The sequence below is a fragment of the Salmo trutta genome, chromosome 21 (genome assembly GCF_901001165.1).
Source record: "Salmo trutta chromosome 21, fSalTru1.1, whole genome shotgun sequence".
Lineage (NCBI taxonomy): Eukaryota > Metazoa > Chordata > Actinopteri > Salmoniformes > Salmonidae > Salmo > Salmo trutta.
Genome location: NC_042977.1, coordinates 48804522 through 48828414, shown reverse-complemented (window position 1 = coordinate 48828414; position 23893 = coordinate 48804522). Strand labels below are relative to the sequence as shown.

Below are 23893 nucleotides of genomic sequence, written 5' to 3'. Positions count from 1 at the left end.
GAGAGAGAGACACAGAGAGAGAGAGAGAGAGAGAGACACTGAGAGAGACACAGAGAGAGAGAGACACTGAGAGAGAGAAAGAGACACTGAGAGAGAAAGAGACACTGAGAGAGAAAGAGACACTGAGAGAGAGAGACACTGAGAGAGAGAGACACTGAGAGAGAGAGAGAGACACAGAGAGAGAGAGACACAGAGAGAGACAGAGACAGAGACTGGTCTGTTCGGTCTATAGAACCACTAAAGACAACATTAAAGAGAAATGCCAAAAAAAATGTACATCTTCATATTCATCATCTCAACATGTGAGAAAATGGAGCGTTTCTATTTTTGTTGTTGTAGTATAATATAATTAATTACGAGCGTTTCCAATGACATGCAATGGCTGCTCATAATTGGTTAGAATCACATGGCTGCTCATAATTGGTTAGAATCACATGATGCGCACCGATGATGTCATTGGAAACACTTGTCTTCCTCTATTTTTTTTATTTTACTACAAAACATAGAAACGCTCCATTTACACACATGTTGACGTTGTGCTGCATGATGAATATGAAATATAAATATTTGGAAACATTAATACATTTTATTTTAATTTTATTTATTTAATTTTTTTATTTAACTGACTTGTCTAGTTAAATAAAGGTTAAGAACAAATTGTTATTTTCAATGACGGCCTACTGGGGAACAGTGGGTTAACTGCCTTGTTCAGGGGGCAGAACGACCTTGTCAGCTCGGGGATTCGATCCCAGCAACCTTACGGTTACTAATCCAACGCTCTAAACCACTAGGCTACCCTGCCGATTAGTCTATCTATATATATATTATATATTTACATAATTCTCTGGTAGATATTGGTGATTAGTCTATCTATGTATTTACATAATACGCTGGTAAATATTGGGAGAAGACTAAATCCTTGCAAATATAAAATGTTTTAAATGTACCTACCTGATGCCATTTATTCAGTAATATAATATATAGCAGATGATACTAAACTGAAGAAACAGCACAAAACATGTCAACTTCACTTAGCACTGCTGTGCCTGTTAATATAAACCTGTTGAATGATCTATAGTACACATTCAGAACCCAAAGAGATTGCATTACGAAATGGCTTGTCAACATATGTAGTGCTTATGAATGTTTTATGGATGGGTTATGAATGTGTTATGAAGTCCTTATGTAGGTGCCCTTCAAGTAAAATATTGCCTGCTTTTTTTTTTTTCCTCCCATATTCATAATTTACATCTCTTAATGCCAGAGGGTTCAGAAGGACTGGGATGTGTTCATTAGGCACCAAACGGTAGAAAACAAACTGAAAACGGGGAGGCACTACCTGGACTTGTTCAATAAGAAATGCATGTTTTTTTTTCGCTTTCCGTTGCAAAACATTTTTAAAACGTTATTTTTTGTTGTTTTCGTTCTGTGCCCTAATCAACAAGAGCCTGTTATAAGTGGGCGCAAATCAACATTATAAGTCAGTAATTTCAGAATGCCTAGTCTATGACCATTTACAATGGAAACATCTTATCGATCGTTGTCAATCTGTGATGGGTGAAAGCGAAGGACATTTAAGACGGAGCAGCAGGATGTGCATGTACATTAACTGTAAAATGTAAAACATACTGTATTTTCAACTCTTATGATGTTTTGGTTTGGCATTTCTGTTTGTTTTTTTTGTTTTTGTTTTGTTGTTGACATCAGTAATGATCTGAATTAACTGAAGGAAGACTCCAGTATGACAGCGTTCTGTTCTACAGCGTCTCAGAAAATCCTGTTGGTCGGTTTAATGTGATTTAGAAATGATATTGTTTATTAACGGATCTGTTGCGATTTGAAATGGATATGACTCATAACTGTGGTTTATAATCTTCGGCATAAGGTTATTTTCATATTGTTAAAAGGCTTTCGTAGCTTCCCATGCCCGTTGAATAAATAAAGAACTAACTGAACATTATGCTTCCTTATTGGTCATCTTTTTTATTTTATTTATAAACACCAGTAAAATGACCCCAAGGTTGTTTTGTCAATCAATGAATGAATATTTGTATTTTATTTATATAGCTGTTTTAACAACATTTGTCAGGAAGGGTTATATAGAGCCTGACCCCCCAAATTGCAATCAGTAGCACAGTGGGTCTAAGAAACTTGGAGATGAAGCAGACTTAAGGAACATCATTCTCTCCAAGCTGCAGCCGTGTGTATCACAACTCTGTCTATTCAAAACTTATTGATAGGTCATATTGGAAACTTCGGGAACAAACTCTAAATATTACTATGCCAAAAGTTTCCTCACTGAACTCTGGTCCATTGTCACAGGCTACATTAATAATTAACATACCTGGATGTGTATACATTTCATACATTTTTTTTCTTTCTTCTCCGTACTGGTCCCCTGTGGGAATCGAACCGACAACCCTGCCGTTGCTCTACCAACTGAGCCACACGGGTTTGTTGCTGTTATATTGTCCACTTTGTCTCTTTACTCAAACATATTCACTCCTGTTTTGTGGGGGGGGACCGCTAATCTTGAGATTAAAATAAAACCGTTTATTTATTTTATTCTCTGGTACTATTCTTCCTTTAAACTCCTTGTCTTCTTCACTTCTCATGTATTTTTCATCGTAAAAGTAACGGAGGCGGTTACGCGGTGACGTGACACTGAGCGTAACGGAGGCGGTTACGCGGTTACGCGGTGACGTGACACTGAGCGTAACGGAGGCGGTTACGCGGTTACGCGGTGACGTGACACTGAGCGTAACGGAGGGTTTTTCTCCAGCTGATCCCGTTACATTTGGAAAGATGGCCGTTAAGTCCTGTTTTTAAGGGCTGAACTTATTTCTCTTCAGCTAAAGAAAGAAAGAAAAAACACGTTGTAAGCAAACCGTGGAGAGACAAAAGGCGTTGACAAGAAACGGGAGAAGTAATGCCTAGATTGTCATAACCTTTTTAAAAATGGCCATACGGGAATTAAAAGTGTGTCTTCTAGGAGTAAGTGAAAGAAGTTATTGGGTGGTTTGATTCTCTCCTGTCTGTCTGTCTGTCTGTCTGCGGTCCGGTTGTGTCTCTCTACACTGGGAACTCGGTCGTTTTGAATTCATATCCGTCTTGCTAGGATTTAATAACTTTGTATAGAAACTGCACCGTTATTATCTCATCTTGTCCAAGAATCGTTGTACATTGAGACCAAATTTATTTTAGTAAAATAAAGTGGAGTCGCCGCCACATAACCTTTCCCCTGACCTTGATAGGCTTTTATAAATCCCGTTTTGTATTATGTTGTTGTTTGTTGTCCATTGAGAGATTTCCCTGACGATGCATTTGTTTTGTTGGAATGGCTCTTCTGACTAATACCAGCCGTGACGCCGCCATCCCGTTAAAGTTTATAAAGTCACCTTTCGGTCCTACGGATTCAGTATGTATGTATCCTTGGTTCGCATAAACAACAATAACAACAACAACAGGCTACTAGGATGCTTTAGCCAATAGCGTTGTGTATCTTCTCAAGTCTTTTGTACAGACATAGTAAACCTTTTATATAGCATTTCACCAATGTGTTATTTTTCTTTCTGCTGTAGGATACAGGAGTGGGCAAGTCTAGTATTGTATGTCGTTTTGTACAGGACCATTTTGACCACAACGTTAGTCCAACGATAGGGTAAGTTGTATGAACGTTAATACCTTATTTTATGCAATAGGCAGCAACAAGTGTGTAATTAGCTTCCTATCTGTCCTGTTCTGGAGACCTTTCAGGAAAATCAAGTTAATTGCAAGAAAATCTCAAATAAAACCAGAGTCTCAAACTCTGTCTTATGTCCAGGGAAGAAAAGGAAATTAGCAATTACAGTGAGGGGAAAAAGTATTTGATCCCCTGCTGATTTTGTATGTTTGCCCACTGACAAAGAAATGATCAGTCTATAATTTTAATGGTAGGTTTATTTGAACAGTGAGAGACAGAATTGAGTTCCAATTTGTAAGTCGCTCTGGATAAGAGCGTCTGCTAAATGACGTAAATGTAAATGTACTCTGTCCTGACCTGTCAAGTCCTGTCCTGTCCTGCTCTGACCTGTCCTGACCTGTCCTGACCTGTCCTGCTCTGACCTGTCCTGCTCTGACCTGTCCTGCTCTGTCCTGACCTGTCCTGACCTGTCCTGTCCTGACCTGTCCTGTCCTGCTCTGTCCTGCTCTGTCCTGACCTGTCCTGTCCTGCTCTGTCCTGCTCTGACCTGTCCTGCTCTGACCTGTCCTGCTCTGACCTGTCCTGCTCTGATCTGTCCTGCTCTGACCTGTCCTGCTCTGTCCTGACCTGTCCTGTCCTGACCTGTCCTGTCCTGCTCTGTCCTGACCTGACCTGTCCTGTCCTGACCTGTCCTGTCCTGCTCTGACCTGTCCTGCTCTGACCTGTCCAGCTCTGACCTGTCCTGCTCTGTCCTGACCTATTCTGTCATCAAGCAGTTAACAGTATTCTATCATTCCAACAGTTGTCTTAAGGATTTAGACTGAGCTTGGCCTAATGTTCTGTGATACTTGCAGGGCATCGTTTTTAACCAAGACGGTACCGTGTGGACATGAACTACACAAGTTCCTCATCTGGGACACAGCGGGACAGGAAAGGGTGGGTACCTCCTCTTTTTCTCCTTTTCCTCATCCTTTATCTGTTCAACATAACTCACTCAGTGGAGGCTGCTGATTGGAGGATGGCTTGTTATAATGAACTGGAATGGAGTTAAATGGAATGATATTTTTTAAACACATGGTTTCCATTCCAGACGTTATTATGAGCCCTTCTCCTCTCAGCGGTGTCCTCTGCTCTCACTGGTTGGGTTTGCCATCTCTGGTTGGGTTTGGTTGGGTTTGCCATCTCTGGTTGGGTTTGGTTGGGTTTGCCATCTCTGGTTGGGTTTGGTTGGGTTTGCCATCTCTGGTTGGGTTTGGTTGGGTTTGCCATCTCTGGTTGGGTTTGCCATCTCTGGTTGGGTTTGCCATCTCTGGTTGGGTTTGGTTGGGTTTGCCATCTCTGGTTGGGTTTGCCATCTCTGGTTGGGTTTGCCATCTCTGGTTGGGTTTGCCATCTCTGGTTGGGTCTGGTTGGGTTTGCCATCTCTGGTTGGGTTTGGTTGAGTTTGCCATCTCTGGTTGGGTTTGCCATCTCTGGTTGGGTTTGCCATCTCTGGTTGGGTTTGCCAACTCTGGTTGGGTTTGCCATCTCTGGTTGGGTTTGCCATCTCTGGTTGGGTTTGCCATCTCTGGTTGGGTTTGCCATCTCTGGTTGGGTTTGGTTGGGTTTGCCATCTCTGGTTGGGTTTGCCATCTCTGGTTGGGTTTGGTTGGGTTTGCCATCTCTGGTTGGGTTTGCCATCTCTGGTTGGGTTTGCCATCTCTGGTTGGGTTTGGTTGGGTTTGCCATCTCTGGTTGGTTTGCCATCTCTGGTTGGGTTTTGCCATCTCTGTTGGTTGGTTGGGTTTGCCATCTCTGGTGGGTTTGCCATCTCTGGTTGGGTTGGGTTTGCCATCTCTGGTTGGGTTTGCCATCTCTGGTTGGGTTTGGTTGGGTTTGCCATCTCTGGTTGGGTTTGGTTGGGTTTGCCATCTCTGGTTGGGTTTGCCATCTCTGGTTGGGTTTGCCATCTCTGGTTGGGTTTGGTTGGGTTTGCCATCTCTGGTTGGGTTTGCCATCTCTGGTTGGGTTTGCCATCTCTGGTTGGGTCTGGTTGGGTTTGCCATCTCTGGTTGGGTTTGGTTGAGTTTGCCATCTCTGGTTGGGTTTGCCATCTCTGGTTGGGTTTGCCAACTCTGGTTGGGTTTGCCAACTCTGGTTGGGTTTGCCATCTCTGGTTGGGTTTGCCATCTCTGGTTGGGTTTGCCATCTCTGGTTGGGTTTGGTTGGGTTTGCCATCTCTGGTTGGGTTTGCCATCTCTGGTTGGGTTTGGTTGGGGTTTGCCATCTCTGGTTGGGTTTGCCATCTCTGGTTGGGTTTGGTTGGGTTGCCATCTCTGGTTGGGTTGCCATCTCTGGTTGGGTTTGCCATCTCTGGTTGGGTTTGCCATCTCTGGTTGGGTTTGGTTGGGTTTGCCATCTCTGGTTGGGTTTGGTTGGGTTTGCCATCTCTGGTTGGGTTTGCCATCTCTGGTTGGGTTTGCCATCTCTGGTTGGGTTTGGTTGGGTTTGCCATCTCTGGTTGGGTTTGGTTGGGTTTGCCATCTCTGGTTGGGTTTGCCATCTCTGGTTGGGTTTGCCATCTCTGGTTGGGTTTGGTTGGGGTTTGCCATCTCTGGTTGGGTTTGCCATCTCTGGTTGGGTTTGCCATCTCTGGTTGGGTTTGGTTGGGTTTGCCATCTCTGGTTGGGTTTGCCATCTCTGGTTGGGTTTGCCATCTCTGGTTGGGTTTGCCATCTCTGGTTGGGTTTGGTTGGGTTTGCCATCTCTGGTTGGGTTTGGTTGGGTTTGCCATCTCTGGTTGGGTTTGCCATCTCTGGTTGGGTTTGCCATCTCTGGTTGGGTTTGGTTGGGTTTGCCATGTTTGGTTGGGTTTGCCATCTCTGGTTGGGTTTGCCATCTCTGGTTGGGTTTGGTTGGGTTTGCCATCTCTGGTTGGGTTTGGTTGGGTTTGCCATCTCTGGTTGGGTTTGCCATCTCTGGTTGGGTTTGCCATCTCTGGTTGGGTTTGCCATCTCTGGTTGGGTCTGGTTGGGTTTGCCATCTCTGGTTGGGTTTGGTTGAGTTTGCCATCTCTGGTTGGGTTTGCCATCTCTGGTTGGGTTTGGTTGGGTTTGCCATCTCTGGTTGGGTTTGCCATCTCTGGTTGGGTTTGCCATCTCTGGTTGGGTTTGCCATCTCTGGTTGGGTTTGCCATCTCTGGTTGGGTTTGCCATCTCTGGTTGGGTTTGCCATCTCTGGTTGGGTTTGGTTGGGTTTGCCATCTCTGGTTGGGTTTGCCATCTCTGGTTGGGTTTGCCATCTCTGGTTGGGTTTGCCATCTCTGGTTGGGTTTGGTTGGGTTTGCCATCTCTGGTTGGGTTTGCCATCTCTGGTTGGGTTTGGTTGAGTTTGCCATCTCTGGTTGGGTTTGCCATCTCTGGTTGGGTTTGGTTGGGTTTGCCATCTCTGGTTGGGTTTGCCATCTCTGGTTGGGTTTGGTTGGGTTTGCCATCTCTGGTTGGGTTTGCCATCTCTGGTTGGGTTTGGTTGGGTTTGCCATCTCTGGTTGGGTTTGCCATCTCTGGTTGGGTTTGCCATCTCTGGTTGGGTTTGCCATCTCTGGTTGGGTTTGGTTGGGTTTGCCATCTCTGGTTGGGTTTGCCATCTCTGGTTGGGTTTGCCATCTCTGGTTGGGTTTGCCAACTCATTCTGGCAGCCTTTCCTCTCTTACTTGGACCAGTCGGCGCTGTGAATTTGCACTTTTTAACGCACTCTCAATTGTCATATGGTAATCTACCTTTGGGCAGCATGTGCTGGCCCCGCCACCCGAGCAGTCGGGAGGGGAATAGGGTGGAATAAGGGTGGAATAAGGGTGGAATAAGGGGGGGTATAAGGGTGGAATAAGGGGGGGTATAAGGGTGGAATAAGGGGGGGTATAAGGGTGGAATAAGGGTGGAATAAGGGGGAGATAAGGGTGGAATAAGGGGGGGAAAGGGTGGAATAAGGGGGGGTATAAGGGTGGAATAAGGGGGGAATAAGGGTGGAATAAGGGGGGGTATAAGGGTGGAATAAGGGGTGGAATAAGGGGGGGTATAAGGGGTGTAATAAGGGGTGTAATAAGGGGTGTAATAAGGGGTGTAATAAGGGGTGTAATAAGGGGGGTATAAGGGTGGAATAAGGGGGGGGTATAAGGGGTGTAATAAGGGGTGTAATAAGGGGTGTAATAAGGGGGTATGAAGGGGGTAATAAGGGGGGTATAAGGGGGGTATAAGGGGTGGAATAAGGGTGGAATAAGGGTGGGTATAAGGGTGGAATAAGGGGGGGATAAGGGTGTAATAAGGGTGGAATAAGGGGGGGAAAGGGTGGAATAAGGGGGGGTATAAGGGTGGAATAAGGGGGGGAAAGGGTGGAATAAGGGGGGAATAAGGGTGGAATAAGGGGGGGTATAAGGGTGGAATAAGGGGGGGAAAGGGTGGAATAAGGGGGGGTATAAGGGTGGAATAAGGGGGGAATAAGGGTGGGAAAGGGTGTAATAAGGGTGGTATAAGGGGGGGATAAGGGGGGTTACATCTACCCTTTTTCTTTCTACCTGTCCTTGTTCTGTATGTCTTGTTTTGTAATATTTGTTTTGTGCCCAGAACTCTGGGTCTTGTGGTTAATGTCTGTTCTCTTACGTTTAGATAAGAACTGTAAACTTCTCTTTTATACCTATACACCATTCTTGTGTGTGTGTGTGTGTTCAATAAAAAATATTTGAACTAAAATAAGACCCAACTCATTCCGGGAGATTAGAAAAACCTGTTCACTTTGTTTTCATTTTATCTAGTCAACAAGGTAAAGGCTGATTCATGGAGACTGGAAGGATCAGAAATGGGCGACTACTCACTATATGATTTGTCCGTTGGACCGAGATTTAGTTTGACGTTGTTGTCTTGTCTCGCGTTGCCGTAGCCATACTTCCTGTGTCCGATTGGTGTCTGTCCAATCACTGCTCAAGTGGCTTACACAATCTTTTCTTGACTGTGTAACATATGTCTCGTCATCATGAGAAGGATTCCCAATTCTCAGAGAACATGTGGTTTGTTATTCTGTTACACAGGGTCAGAGTTCAAGGTTCATAGTATTGTTGTGGCGTGATGACTCACAGGGGTGGGGTGTAAATGGAAAAGTGTGTGTGTGTGTGTGTGTGTGTGTGTGTGTGTGTGTGTGTAAATGGAAATATGTGTAGGAAGGGCAATATGCTGACCAGGCGTGCTGTTAGAATGTCTCTGTGACCAAGGTGCAGCGTGGGTTGGGTTCATTGTATTTTATTTTCAATGTGAACCAGTAAAAACAATAAACATCACAACGAACGAAAAGCTATGCGTGCAAAACACATGCAACACAAAGACAAGATCCCACAACTGACTGTGGGGGGAAAAAGGGCTGCCTAAGTATGATTCCCAATCAGAGACAACGAATGACAGCTGCCTCTGATTGGAAACCATACTCGGGCCAATCAAAGAAGAAGAAGAAAAAAAAAACATAGAAATACAACACATAGAATGCCCACCCCATGTCACACCCTGACCTAACCAAACAGAGAAAAACGTCTCTCTCAGGTCAGGGCGTGACAGTCTCGTTACGTCCTTAACACATGGGTGGGAAAATAGCTCACAGTTATATTTGTTTTGCTATACTGTAGCTGGTATCTCGTCATCTCTTTCTCCAAATGTATATTATTTCCTATTTCTATTTAAACTTGAATATTTCTTCTTCTTTTTTTAACCCTAAAGCTGAAGTTAGTTAAACATGGTTAAAACCAAGTCATGCAGTCATATGAACTGCAACCTCCCTTGTTCATAGCTAACTTCCTGTATCGTTTTTGTTCTAGTTCCACTCGCTGGCTCCCATGTACTACCGAGGCTCTGCCGCTGCTGTCATAGTCTATGACATCACCAAACTGGTAAAGAACCGATCAATATTCTGTGTGGATTCCAGACTAGAGACATTACAGTCTGGTCTATTTGTGTTGTCTTGCCAACTCCTGTGGTCATTGTCATGCCAAAACAGATCTGAGACCAGGTCCTGTATTCATAAAGCGTCTCACAGTAGGTGATCTAGGATCAGTTTTGCCTTTCAGATCATTATAATTTAGAATTTATATTGTACAAGTGGGGACCTGATCCAAGATCAGAACTTCTACTTTATGAATACGGGCCAGGCTAGAGAAAGGAGGCTTTGGGGGTAAAAAGCAAAGTTTGACAAATCAGTCCTGTAGTAAAGTGTAACCTGGCCATTGGTCTGTTCTGTCTGCCTTGTTCTGTCTGCTCTGTTCGCCTGTCTGTCTGCTCTGTTCGCCTGTCTGTCTGCTCTGTTCGCCTGTCTGTCTGCCCTGTTCTGTCTGGCTGTCTGTCCGTCAGGACTCTTTCCAGACACTAAAGAAATGGGTGAAGGAGCTGAAGGAGCACGGTCCTGAGGACATCATTGTTGCCTTGGCAGGGAACAAGAAGGATTTGGGGGACATCAGGTATCAGTCCTTCACCACTTCTGTAGAACCGTGTTAAAGGGCTAACGTTGTCATGGAAACTAGAGGTCGACCGATTAATCGGAATGGCCGATTTAATTAGGGCCGATTTAAAGTTTTCATAACAATCGGTAATCGGTATTTTTGGACACCGATCATGGCCGATTACATTGCACTCCACGAGGAGACTGCGTGGCAGGCTGACTAACTGTTATGCGAGTGCAGCAAGAAGCCACGGTAAGTTGCTAGCTAGCATTAAACGTATCTTATAAAAAACAATCAATCTTAACATAATCACTAGTTAACTACAGATGGTTGATGATATTAATAGGTTAACTAGCTTGTCCTGTGTTGCATATAATCAATGCGGTGCCTGTTAATTTATCATTGAATCACAGTCTACTTCGCCAAACGGTTATTTAACAAGCGCATTCGCGAAAAAAGCACTGTCGTTGCACCAATGTGTACCTAAACATAAACATCAACGCCTTTCTTAAAATCAATACACAAGTATATATTTTTAAACCTGCATATTTAGTTAATATTGCCTGCTAACATGAATTTCTTTTAACTAAGGAAATTGTGTCACTTCTCTTGCGTTCTGTGCAACAGAGTCAGGATATATGCAGCAGTTTGGGACGCCTGGCTCGTTGCGAACTAATTTGCCAGATTTGTACATAATTATGACATAACATTGATGGTTGTGCAATGTAACAGGAATATTTAGACTTAGGGATGCCACCCGTTAGATAAAATACGGAACGGTTCCTTATTTCACTGAAAGAATAAACGTTTTGTTTTCAAAATGATAGTTTCCGGATTCGACCATATTAATGACATAAGGCTCGTATTTCTGTGTGTTATTATGTTATAATTAAGTCAATGATTTGATATTTGATAGAGCAGTCTGACTGAGCCATGGTAGGCAGCAGCAGGCTCGTAAGCATTCATTCAAACAGCACTTTAGTGCGTTTGCCAGCAGCGCTTTGCTGTGCTTCAAGCATTGCGCTGTTTATGACTTCAAGCCTGTCAACTCCCAAGATTAGGCTGGTGTAACCGGTGTGAAATGGCTAGCTAGTTAGCGGGGTGCGCGCTAATAGCGTTTCAAACGTCACTCGCTCTGAGACTTGGAGTAGTTGTTCCCCTTGCTCTGCAAGGGCCGTGGCTTTTGTGGAGCGATGGGTAACGATGCTTCGAGGGTGGCTGTTTTCGATGTGTTCCTGGTTCGAGCCCAGGTAGGAGCGAGGAGAGGGACGGAAGCTATACTGTTACACTGGCAATACTAAAGTGCCTATAAGAACATCCAATAGTCAAAGGTATATGAAATACAAATCGTATAGAGAGAAATAGTCCTATAATTCCTATAATAACTACAACCTTACACTTCTTACCTGGGAATATTGAAGACTCGTGTTAAAAGGAACCACCAGCTTTCATGTTCTCATGTTCTGAGCAAGGCACTTAAACGTTATCTTTCTTACATGGCACATATTGCACTTTTACTTTCTTCTCCAACACTTTGTTTTTGCATTATTTAAACCAAATTGAACATGTTTCATTATTTATTTGAGGCTAAATTGATTTTATTGATGTATTATATTAAGTTAAAATAAAAGTGTTCATTCAGTATTGTTGTAATTGTCATTATTACAAAAAAAAAATTACATTCGTCCGATTAATCGGTATCGTTTTTTTTGGTCCTCCAATAATCGGTACCGCCGTTGAAAAATCATAATCGGTCGACCTCTAATGGAAACCCTGTTGATTGGTCGCCTTGGTGTTGTGTGTTATTGTTGGGACTCTGCAATACAACTCTGCTCTGTCGTTTGCCATAAGAGCCATTTCATTGACAGGACATCGATGTCCACCTTTGTTACATTTATGACTAGGAAGTATTAGCCCTAGCTACCAGTCTCAAGCTAAGGAAGTGTAGTATGGAACCCTGACCTGTTCACCGGACGTGCTACCTTGTTCCAGACCTGCTGTTTTCAACTCTCTAGAGACAGCAGGAGCGGTAGAGATACTCTCAATGATCGGCTATGAAAAAGCCAACTGACATTTACTCCTGAGGTGCTGACCTGTTGCACCCTCGACAACCACTGTGATTATTATTATTTGACCCTGCTGGTCATCTATGAACATTTGAACATCTTGGCCATGTTCTGTTATAATCTCCACCCGGCACAGCCAGAAGAGGACTGGCCACCCCTCATAGCCTGGTTCCTCTCTAGGTTTCTTCCTAGGTTTTGGACTTTCTAGGGAGTTTTTCCTAGCCACCGTCCTTCTACATCTGCATTACTTGCTGTTTTGGGGTTTTAGGCTGGGTTTCTGTACAGCACTTTGAGATAGCAGCTGATGTAAGAAGGACTATATAAATACATTTGATTTGATTAGTAAGTTGACAACAAGGGTTTAATTTTCTTTACTTAACAACTAAAATACTATTCTGAGCTGACATTCTCACAAGGGTACAACCTCACCACCATCACGTTAAAGGCTGTTATGGAAGCCCTGTTGATGAGTCACCATCACGTTAAAGGCTGTTATGGAAAAGCCCTGTTGATGAGTCACCATCACCATGTTAAAGGCTGTTTGTTACGGAAGCCCTGTTGATGAGTCACCACCATGTTAAAGGCTGTTATGGAAAAGCCCTGTTGATGAGTCAACCCAAGCTGTAGTTTATAGTATCTCTTTTAACAGGGAAGTTCCTATGAAGGAAGCTAAGGACTTTGCTGAGTCCATCGCAGCTATCTTCATGGAGACCAGCGCCAGAAACGCTGTCAATGTGGAGGAGCTCTTTCAGAAGATCAGTAAGTGTCTCAGTTTAGAGTTTATGTTGGCAGGGTGGTTCGTTCCATACGACCACATCAAACACTGTTTAGTTTGTTTTATCATGAATTGTTATTCAAGATGTTCCATGAGGCGGCAGGTAGCCTAGTGGTTAGAGTGTAGGGGCGGCAGGTAGCCTAGTGGTTAGAGTGTAGGGTCGACAGGTAGCCTAGTGGTTAGAGTGTAGGGTCGACAGGTAGCCTAGTGGTTAGAGTGTAGGGTCGGCAGGTAGCCTAGTGGTTAGAGTGGAGGGTCGGCAGGTAGCCTAGTGGTTAGAGTGTAGGGTCGACAGGTAGCCTAGTGGTTAGAGTGTAGGGTCGACAGGTAGCCTAGTGGTTAGAGTGTAGGGTCGACAGGTAGCCTAGTGGTTAGAGTGTAGGGTCGACAGGTAGCCTAGTGGTTAGAGTGTAGGGGCGGCAGGTAGCCTAGTGGTTAGAGTGTAGGGGCGGCAGGTAGCCTAGTGGTTAGAGCGTAGGGGCGGCAGGTAGCCTAGTGGTTAGAGCGTTGGGTCAGTAACCTTGAGCTGACAAGGTAAAAATCTGTCATTCTGCCCCTGAACAAGGCAGTTTAACCCACTGTTCCTAGGCCGTCATTGTAAATAAGAATTTGTTCTTATTAACTGACTTGCCTAGTTAAATAAAGTCACTGAACTAAAGCATGAATTTCTTTTGATTTATGTTTGTTGTAGACACTACAATATTCCATCCAACCTAGTAAGACAGAGTAGCACCATTCACTACAGTGCCTGTTAGCAGCTGTCTTAGGGACAAATCTGAACTTCCACTTCATTCAGATTTTCACTTAAGTGAAAGTTAGGATTCACCACTTAAAGGGATAGTGTGAGATCTTGGCAATTATTAAGCCCTTTTTCTACATACCCAGAGTAAGATGAACAAAGTGGATACCTATTTGTATGTCTCTGTGTGCAGTTTCAAGGAAGGTAGCTTCCGGAGCCATTGCTAACCCTAGTTATTCCAGAAACTACCTCAACTTCCTTCAAACTGCACCTGGTTGTTTAAAACTGCACCTGGTTGTTTAAAACTGCACCTGGTTGTTTAAAACTGCTCCTTCAGACTGATCCTGGTTGTTTAAAACTGCACCTTCAAACTGCACCTGGTTGTTTAAAACTGCACCTGGTTGTTTAAAACTGCACCTGGTTGTTTAAAACTGCTCCTTCAAACTGCACCTGGTTGTTTCAAACTGCACCTGGTTGTTTAAAACTGCACCTGGTTGTTTAAAACTGCACCTTCAAACTGCACCTGCTCCTTCAAACTGCACCTGGTTGTTTAAAACTGCAACTGGTTGTTTAAAACTGCACCTGGTTGTTTAAAACGGCTCGTTCAAACTGCACCTGGTTGCTGAAACTGCTCCTTCAAACTGCACCTTCAAACTGCACCTTCAAACTGCACCTGGTTGTTTAAAACTGAACCTGGTTGTTGAAACTGCACCTTCAAACTGCACCTGGTTGTTTAAAACTGCACCTGGTTGTTTAAAACTGCACCTTCAGACTGCACCTGGTTGTTTAAAACTGCACCTGGTTGTTTAAAACTGCACCTTCAGACTGCACCTGGTTGTTTAAAACTGCACCTGGTTGTTTAAAACTGCACCTGGTTGCTGAAACTGCACCTGGTTGCTGAAACTGCACCTGGTTGTTTAAAACTGCACCTGGTTGCTGAAACTGCACCTGGTTGCTGAAACTGCACCTGGTTGTTTAAAACTGCACCTGGTTGCTGAAACTGCACCTGGTTGTTTAAAACTGCACCTTCAAACTGCACCTGGTTGCTGAAACTGCACCTTCAGACTGCACCTGGTTGTTTAAAACTGCACCTTCAAACTGCACCTGGTTGCTGAAACTGCACCTTCAGACTGCACCTGGTTGTTTAAAACTGCACCTGGTTGTTTAAAATTGCACCTGGTTGCTGAAACTGCACCTGGTTGCTGAAACTGCACCTGGTTGTTTAAAACTGCACCTGGTTGCTGAAACTGCACCTGGTTGTTTAAAACTGCACCTTCAAACTGCACCTGGTTGCTGAAACTGCACCTTCAGACTGCACCTGGTTGTTTAAAACTGCACCTGGTTGTTGAAACTGCTCGTTCAAACTGCACCTGGTTGTTCAAACTGCTCGTTCAAACTGCTCCTGTGTTGTGTTTCAGGTAAACAGATTCCACCTCTGGAGAATCCAGACGTTGACGGTAACGAGCCCTTCAAGATAACCCGGCAGTCTCCTCCGTCTAACAAACTCTGCTGCTAGTAAGACTACTGCTGAGTCCCAAATAGACACCGAGCACCCTACCACGCCTAGACCATAGCACCCCCCCCCCCCCCCTGCTCTCGATTTAAAGGGATTGGACAGGTATATGATTCACCTATCTAGTTTATCTGATCACCACATTTCCTCTTAGGGAACAAGGAGTTTAGGGAACAAGGAGTTTAGGGAACAAGGAGTTTAGGGAACAATGAGTTGGTTCAGAATTCTGCATCAGATTTGCCAGTGAGATTATCACTGGCCTTGGTTCCACACATAAACAGCTGCATGGATCACAGGGTCCACAATGCAACATTGTAATACACTGCTGCATGGCTCAACTACTCACAGTCCACCACCACACAGTCCACTGTGCATATACAGTACATTGGTCTCAGGGGAGAGGAGGACGACAACATGGCTTTGGCTTGTGATAGATCAGACCCTCTCACCTGTAGCATAGTAACCAGCGTGTCCAGGTGCAGAAACCACCCCTATAACCCAGATAAGGATACAGTAACCCATAGAAAGATACAGTAACCCATAGAAAGATACAGTAAGTCATAGAAAGATACAGTAACCCATAGAAAGATACAGTAAGTCATAGAAAGATACAGTAACCCATAGAAAGATACAGTAACCCATAGAAAGATACAGTAAGTCATAGAAAGATACAGTAACCCATAGAAAGATACAGTAACCCATAGAAAGATACAGTAAGTCATAGAAAGATACAGTAACCCATAGAAAGATACAGTAACCCATAGAAAGATACAGTAAGTCATAGAAAGATACAGTAACTCATAGAAAGATACAGTAAGTCATAGAAAGATACAGTAAGTCATAGAAAGATACAGTAACCCATAGAAAGATACAGTAAGTCATAGAAAGATACAGTAAGCCATAGAAAGATACAGTAACCCATAGAAAGATACAGTAAGCCATAGAAAGATACAGTAAGCCATAGAAAGATACAGTAAGCCATAGAAAGATACAGTAACCCATAGAAAGATACAGTAGGTGGACATTTCCCCATATTTCTTATACGTGTTCTCAGATTGACTCCAGTGCCTTGGTAAGGTGTGTTGTAAGTGTTATTTCTGGACTGGGCCTGTGTGTGCTGACTCAGGAGGGGAAACCAGTTTGTCGCCCTCTAGTGTTTTTGGTTAGAGATGAACATCAGAAAATGGATCCTGAAATTACACACAATTTAAAGGAGAACTGCACTTCCTGATTTGTCCACGTTTTTCAGCAATTCTCATTAAGAAATTCTAACGGCCATGACTGAAGGTAAACAAACTGTTGTCACAAAGTTAGAAGCACAGAATCATCTAGAATGTCATTGTATGCTGTAGCGTTATGATTTTCCTTCACTGGAACTAAGGGGCCTGAACCATGAAAAACATCCCCAGACCATTATTCCTCCTCCACCAAACTTTACAGTTGGCACTATGTATTGGGGCAGGTAGAGTTCTCCTGGCATCTGCCAAACCCAGATTCGTTCATCGGATTGGCAAATGGGGAAGCATGGTTCATCGCTCCAGAAAATGCGTTTCCACTGCTCCAGAGTCCAATGGCGGCGAGCTTTACACCACTCCAGCCGACGCTTGGCATTGCGCATGGTGATCATAGGTTTCTGTGCGTCTGCTCGGCCATTGAAACTAATTTCATGAAGCTCCAGACTAACAGTTCTTGTGCTGACGTTGCTTCCAGAGGCAGTTTGGAACTCGGTAGTGAGTGTTGTAACCGAGGACAAACTATTTTTACGCACTTCAGTAGTCGGCGGTTCCGTTCTGTGAGCTTGTGTGGCCTACCACTTTGCGGCTGAGCCGTTGTTACTCCTAGACGTTTCCAGTTCACAATAACAACACTTACAGTTGCCCGGGACAGAAATTTAATGAACTGACTTGTTGGTAAGGTGTTGTCCTATGATGTGCCAGGTGGGCCGGGTTTGCACATTTTAGACTATTCCATTGGTCCTCCTTAAAGAGAGATCTCCGTCATAGCGAATACGCCCAGTCTTTTCCCAGAAAACATGGTGCCACCATGTGTTAAAAGTCAAAAGGGGGCACGAATTGTTGACATGATTGTAATCCCAAACCCTCAAGTAAGTCATGACTCAGTCATTTACCGAACTCTTGTTTTGGACGAGACTGACTTTATGACCAAAAATTATCCAATTTTTAAACTTTCTAGTCAATTTTGCCATTTAGAAATGATTCTGACTCATAGTGATGTCACAAAGGCTGTTTTAAAAATGGAGGAGTTAATTCTAAGGGGCAGTCGACCTTTAAAAAAACAATAGACAGAGACTTTTATATGCATACTGGTATATGTTTTAATTTCATTTTTAGCAGCACAATAAAAAAAATAAAAAAAACATTTAATCTTGAAAATCGAAACATGTTAGATCTCATCTCTAACGCGCTGAACATGAACATTTGGATAAATTGCACAAATAATAAATAATCTAGTTAAGTTTAATGACGTTTTAATAAAATGACTCAAATATTCATGCAGACTAGAGATTACGTTCGGAATTCTTATACGATATATATAGAGATTACAATCCAAATTCTCATTCCAGAATATGCAGTCAACAGTTGAGCAGATCCAGTGATTGCATTGTTGCCTTGAGGCTCCAGTATCGCTTAGATCGATAGATAGAATCCCTTTGTAGCTGCTGATATTGATTTCATGAATTTGGTATCGCCAACCGTTGTCTTTTTCCCCATTGAAATGCTGGTATAGAATATGTATTTTGAGAATGTATAAGGTGTTCAAAATGTAAATTTGAAGGACGAAGTAGCATGCATTCGAACACCTGAGTGGCCATGTGTTGTTTGTTTTTTGCTATGTTGTAACTAACATCCATATGTTGTTATTATTATGTAATATTGACCAACTACTGAAAAAGGGCCACTATCACAATAAATACAACTATTGACAATTATAAGTCCAGATGAGCAGATTGATTGATCGGTGGACTAACTACTGTATCTGTGAGGTAATATAGCCTCTTTGATTCAACCACTTGGGAGTGGATTTTAAATTGTCTTTCTTATTTTTTATTATTGGGATTTTAAAGTGGCACTTTTATGTAGCTAGTTCCTGTACTTTCTCAGGAAAAACAATGACACAGTATTAATGACTACATTTAATGACTACATTCCCAATGTGGTGTTGGTAATAGCTGAGTTGCCGTAAAGTAGATCTAGTTAAAAGGATGTGTAGAACTGTACAGCATGTGTACCTTTTTGTAAGTATAAAGCTGAGTTTACAGCAACAGTCCTTGCGGATCTAACAGTACCATATGTTTGGATTTTAAAAAATAAATAAATGTACTTTGTGGGAAGATACTGTAGAGGAGACAGAAAAGATTGTCCATGTTTTTTTTTCTTCTGTTTGACATTCGTCTGTGTACAGTTATACACACGCACGCACGCACGCACGCACACACACACACACACACACACACACACACACAGAGGTGTTAGCTCACAATACTGAGATGTAGTATTCTGTACAAACTTGACAAATATCAAATGTCCAAGTGTGGCATCAATAAAACTAGACTTGGACACTTCTCAGCCTGAGTTTGCCTGTAACCATTTATACATACAGTCCATTCTGCAATGCAAACAATTGCCTTTGTCTTCCCTCTGTAGACAAAATCTAATATGACATTTATTATTATTATTATTATTATTATTAATAGTTTAAATTGTTACTTTTTTGTGTACTTGAATCAAGTTATTTCCTTTTCTATATATAACACTAACATTTTATGTATTAATCTGTCTGATAATAAAGTGGTATTATTTGTATTTTCTCTTGGTTCTTTACCTCTTTGTTTCTGTTGTGTTGTTGCCTCCATAGAATGACAATTGTAAAAGTTATTCCTATCCCTGTCACGCCCTGACCTACTCTACCATAGAAAATAACAGCACTCCATGGTCAGGATGTGACAATCACCTCTGATCCACAAATGGACTGTTTTCCAATACTATTATATACATTGCCAGTCAACAGTTTGGACACACCTACTCATTCCAGCGTTTTTATTTATTTGTACTATTTTCTACATTGTAGAATAATAGTGAAGACATCAAAACTATGAAATAACACATTTTGGAATCATGTAGTAACCAAAAAAGTGTTAAAACAAATCAAATATATATATATTATATTCGAGATTCTTCAAAGTAGGCTCGATGACAGTTTTGCACTCTCTTGTCGTTCATTCAACCTGGAATCCATTTCAGTTAACATCTGTGCCTTATTAAAAGTTCATCCAGGCTGAATCAAAACCGGCCGTGATTGGGAGTCCCATAGGGTGGCGCACAATTGGCCCAGCGTCGTCCGGGTTTGGCCGATGTAGGCCGTCATTGTAAATAAGAATGTGTTCTTAACTGACTTGCCTAGTTAAATAAATATTAAATAAAAAAAATTGAAAAAATTAAATGTGTGGAATTTCTTTTGAGACAATCAGTTGTGTTGTGATAAGGTAGGGGTGGTATACAGAAGATAGTCCATATTATGTCAAGAACAGCTCAAATAAGCAAAGAGAAATGACAGTCCATCATTACTTTAAGACATGAAGGTCAGTCAATCCTGAGGAACTTTGAACGTTTCTTCATGTGCTGTCGCAAAAACCATCAAGCGCTATGATGAAACTGGCTCTCATGAGGACCACCATCAACTGTTCAGAATAGACTGTGTGAATCAGGCCTTCATGGTCAAATTGCTGCAAAGAAACCACTACTAAAGGACACCAATAATAAGAAGACATTTGCTTGGGCCAAAAAACACGAGCAATGGATATTAGATCGGTGGAAATCTGTCCTTTGGTCTGATGAGTACAAATATGAGATTTTTGGTTCCAGCCTCCATGTCTTTGTGAGACGCAGAGTAGGTGAACGGATGATCTCCGCATGTGTGGTTCCCACTGTGAAGCATGGAGGAGGTGGTGTGGGGGTGCTTTGCTGGTGACACTGTCTGTGATTTATTTAGAATTCATGGCACACTTAACCAGCATGGCTACCACAGCATTCTGCAGCGGTACGCCATCCCATGTGGTTTGCGCTTAGTGGGACTATCATTTGTTTTTCAACAGGACAATGACCCAAAACACCTCCAGGCTGTGTAAGGGCTATTTGACCAAGGAGTAGAGTGATGGAGTGCTGCATCAGATGACCTGGCCAACACAATCACCCGACCTCAACCCAATTGAGATGGTTTGGGATGAGTTGGACCGCAGAGTGAAGGAAAAGCAGCCAACAAGTGCTCATCATATGTGGGAACTCCTTCAAGACTGTTGTAAAAGCATTCCTCATGAAGCTGGTTGAGAGAAAGCCAAGATTGTGCAAAGCTGTCATCAAGGCAAAGGGTGGCTACTTTGAAGAATCTAAAATCTATTTTGATTTGTTTAACACTTTTGGTTACTACATGATTCCAAATGTGTTATTTTATATTTTGATGTCTTCATTTTTATTCTAAAATATAGAAAATAGTAAAAATAAAGAAAAACCCTTGAATGACGAGGTGTGTCCAAACTTTTGACTGGGACTGTAGATGGGGTGCCCCCTCTTACCTCCTGCATGGTGTCTACTGTATTGGTTTCATCCCCCTCTTACCCCCTGCATGGTGTCTATTGTATTGGTTTCAGCCCCCTCTAACCTCCTGCATGGTGTCTACTGTATTGGTTTCAGTCCCCTCTAACCTCCTGCATGGTGTCTACTGTATTGGTTTCAGCCCCCTCTTACCTCCTGCATGGTGTCTATTGTATTGGTTTCAGCCCCCTCTTACCTCTTGCATGGTGTCTATTGTATTGGTTTCAGCCCCCTCTAACCTCCTGCATGGTGTCTACTGTATTGGTTTCAGCCCCCTCTTACCCCCTGAATGTTGTCTATTGTATTGGTTTCAGCCCCCTCTTACCTCCTGCATGGTGCCTATTGTATTGGTTTCAGTCCCCTCTTCCCTCCTGCATGGTGTCTACTGTATTGGTTTCAGCCCCCTCTTACCTCCTGCATGGTGTCTACTGTGTTGGTTTCAGCCCCCTCTTACCTCCTGCATGGTGTCTATTGTATTGGTTTCAGCCCCCTCTTACCTCCTGCACGGTGTCTATTGTATTGGTTTCAGCCCCCTCTTACCTCCTGCCTGGTGTCTACTGTATTGGTTTCAGCCCCCTCTTACCTACTGCCTGGTGTATATTGTATTGGTTTCAGCCCCCTCTTACCTCCTGCATAATGTCTATTGTATTGGTTTCAGCCCCCTCTTACCTCCTGCCTGGTGTCTATTGTATTGGTTTCAGCCCCCTCTTACCTCCTGCATGGTGTATATTGTATTGGTTTCAGCCCCCTCTTACCTCCTGCATGGTGTCTATTGTATTGGTTTCAGCCCCCTCTTACCTCCTGCCTGGTGTCTATTGTATTGGTTTCAGCCCCCTCTTACCTCTTGCATGGTGTCTATTGTATTGGTTTCAGCCCCCTCTTACCTCCTGCATGGTGTCTATTGTATTGGTTTCAGCCCCCTCTTACCTCCTGCCTGGTGTCTACTGTATTGGTTTCAGCCCCCTCTTACCTACTGCCTGGTGTATATTGTATTGGTTTCAGCCCCCTCTTACCTCCTGCATGGTGTCTATTGTATTGGTTTCAGCCCCCTCTTACCTCCTGCCTGGTGTCTATTGTATTGGTTTCAGCCCCCTCTTACCTCCTGCATGGTGTCTATTGTATTGGTTTCAGCCCCCTCTTACCTCCTGCCTGGTGTCTATTGTATTGGTTTCAGCCCCCTCTTACCTCCTGCATGGTGTCTATTGTATTGGTTTCAGCCCCCTCTTACCTCCTGCATGGTGTCTACTGTATTGGTTTCGGCCCCCTTTTACCTCCTGCATGGTGTCTATTGTATTGGTTTCAGCCCCCTCTAACCTCCTGCATGGTGTCTACTGTATTGGTTTCAGCCCCCTCTTACCTCCTGCATGGTGTCTATTGTATTGGTTTCAGTCCCCTCTAACCTCCTGCATGGTGTCTACTGTATTGGTTTCAGCCCCCTCTTACCTCCTGCATGGTGTCTATTGTATTGGTTTCAGCCCCCTCTTACCTCTTGCATGGTGTCTATTGTATTGGTTTCAGCCCCCTCTTACCTCCTGCATGGTGTCTATTGTATTGGTTTCAGCCCCCTCTCACCTCCTGCATGGTGTCTATTGTATTGGTTTCAGCCCCCTCTCACCTCCTGCATGGTGTCTACTGTATTGGTTTCAGCCCCCTCTTACCCCCTGCATGGTGTCTATTGTATTGGTTTCAGCCCCCTCTTACCTCCTGCATGGTGTCTATTGTATTGGTTTCAGCCCCCTCTTCCCTCCTGCATGGTGTCTACTGTATTGGTTTCAGCCCCCTCTTACCTCCTGCATGGTGTCTACTGTGTTGGTTTCAGCCCCCTCTTACCTCCTGCATGGTGTCTATTGTATTGGTTTCAGCCCCCTCTTACCTCCTGCATGGTGTCTATTGTATTGGTTTCAGCCCCCTCTTACCTCCTGCCTGGTGTCTACTGTATTGGTTTCAGCCCCCTCTTACCTACTGCCTGGTGTTTATTGTATTGGTTTCAGCCCCCTCTTACCTCCTGCATGGTGTCTATTGTATTGGTTTCAGCCCCCTCTTACCTCCTGCCTGGTGTCTATTGTATTGGTTTCAGCCCCCTCTTACCTCCTGCATGGTGTCTATTGTATTGGTTTCAGCCCCCTCTTACCTCCTGCATGGTGTCTACTGTATTGGTTTCAGCCCCCTCTTACCTCCTGCATGGTGTCTATTGTATTGGTTTCAGCCCCCTCTTACCTCCTGCAAGGTGTCTACTGTATTGGTTTCAGCCCCCTCTTGCCTCCTGCCTGGTGTCTACTGTATTGGTTTCCGCCCCCTCTTACCTCCTGCATGGTGTCTACTGTATTGGTTTCAGCCCCCTCTTACCTCCTGCATGGTGTCTATTGTATTGGTTTCAGCCCCCTCTTACCTCCTGCATGGTGCCTACTGTGTTGGTTTCAGCCCCCTCTTACCTCCTGCATGGTGTCTATTGCATTGATTTCAGCCCCCTCTTACCTCCTGCATGGTGTCTATTGTATTAGTTTCAGCCCCCTCTTACCTCCTGCATGGTGTCTATTGTATTGGTTTCAGCCCCCTCTTACCTCCTGCATGGTGTCTATTGTATTGGTTTCAGCCTCCTCTTACCTCCTGCCTGGTGTCTACTGTATTGGTTTCAGCCCCCTCTTACCTACTGCCTGGTGTTTATTGTATTGGTTTCATCCCCCTCTTACCTCCTGCATGGTGTCTATTGTATTGGTTTCAGCCCCCTCTTACCTCCTGCCTGGTGTCTACTGTATTGGTTTCAGCCCCCTCTTACCTCCTGCATGGTGTCTATTGTATTGGTTTCAGCCCCCTCTTACCTCCTGCATGGTGTCTACTGTGTTGGTTTCAGCCCCCTCCTACCTCCTGCCTGGTGTCTACTGTATTGGTTTCAGCCCCCTCTTACCTACTGCCTGGTGTTTATTATATTGGTTTCAGCCCCCTCTTACCTCCTGCATGGTGTCTATTGTATTGGTTTCAGCCCCCTCTTACCTCCTGCATGGTGTCTATTGTATTGGTTTCAGCCCCCTCTTACTTCCTGCATGGTGTCTACTGTATT

General features: G+C 43.6%; 1 protein-coding gene across 1 annotated transcript; it reads left to right on the top strand.

The window, feature by feature from the left end:
* Nucleotides 1-2667: 2667 nt before the first annotated feature.
* On the top strand, nt 2668-19050 carry LOC115157600 (ras-related protein Rab-31). The gene is made up of 7 exons (XM_029705987.1): nt 2668-2994; nt 3582-3661; nt 4537-4618; nt 9516-9587; nt 10045-10151; nt 12849-12958; nt 15132-19050. Exons 1-7 carry the CDS (start codon nt 2959-2961, stop codon nt 15227-15229), a joined length of 585 nt encoding a protein of 194 aa, XP_029561847.1. The 5' UTR covers nt 2668-2958; the 3' UTR covers nt 15230-19050.
* The last annotated feature ends 4843 nt before the right edge of the window (nt 19051-23893 follow it).

Excerpts from the sequence above, each read along its gene's own strand:
- LOC115157600 (XM_029705987.1), top strand. The coding sequence starts at position 2,959 with ATGGCCATACGGGAATTAAAAGTGTGTCTTCTAGGA. Across the intron at positions 10,152-12,848 it reads AAGGATTTGGGGGACATCAG|GGAAGTTCCTATGAAGGAAG; the intron begins GTATCAGTCCTT and ends CTCTTTTAACAG. Across the intron at positions 12,959-15,131 it reads GGAGCTCTTTCAGAAGATCA|GTAAACAGATTCCACCTCTG; the intron begins GTAAGTGTCTCA and ends GTTGTGTTTCAG.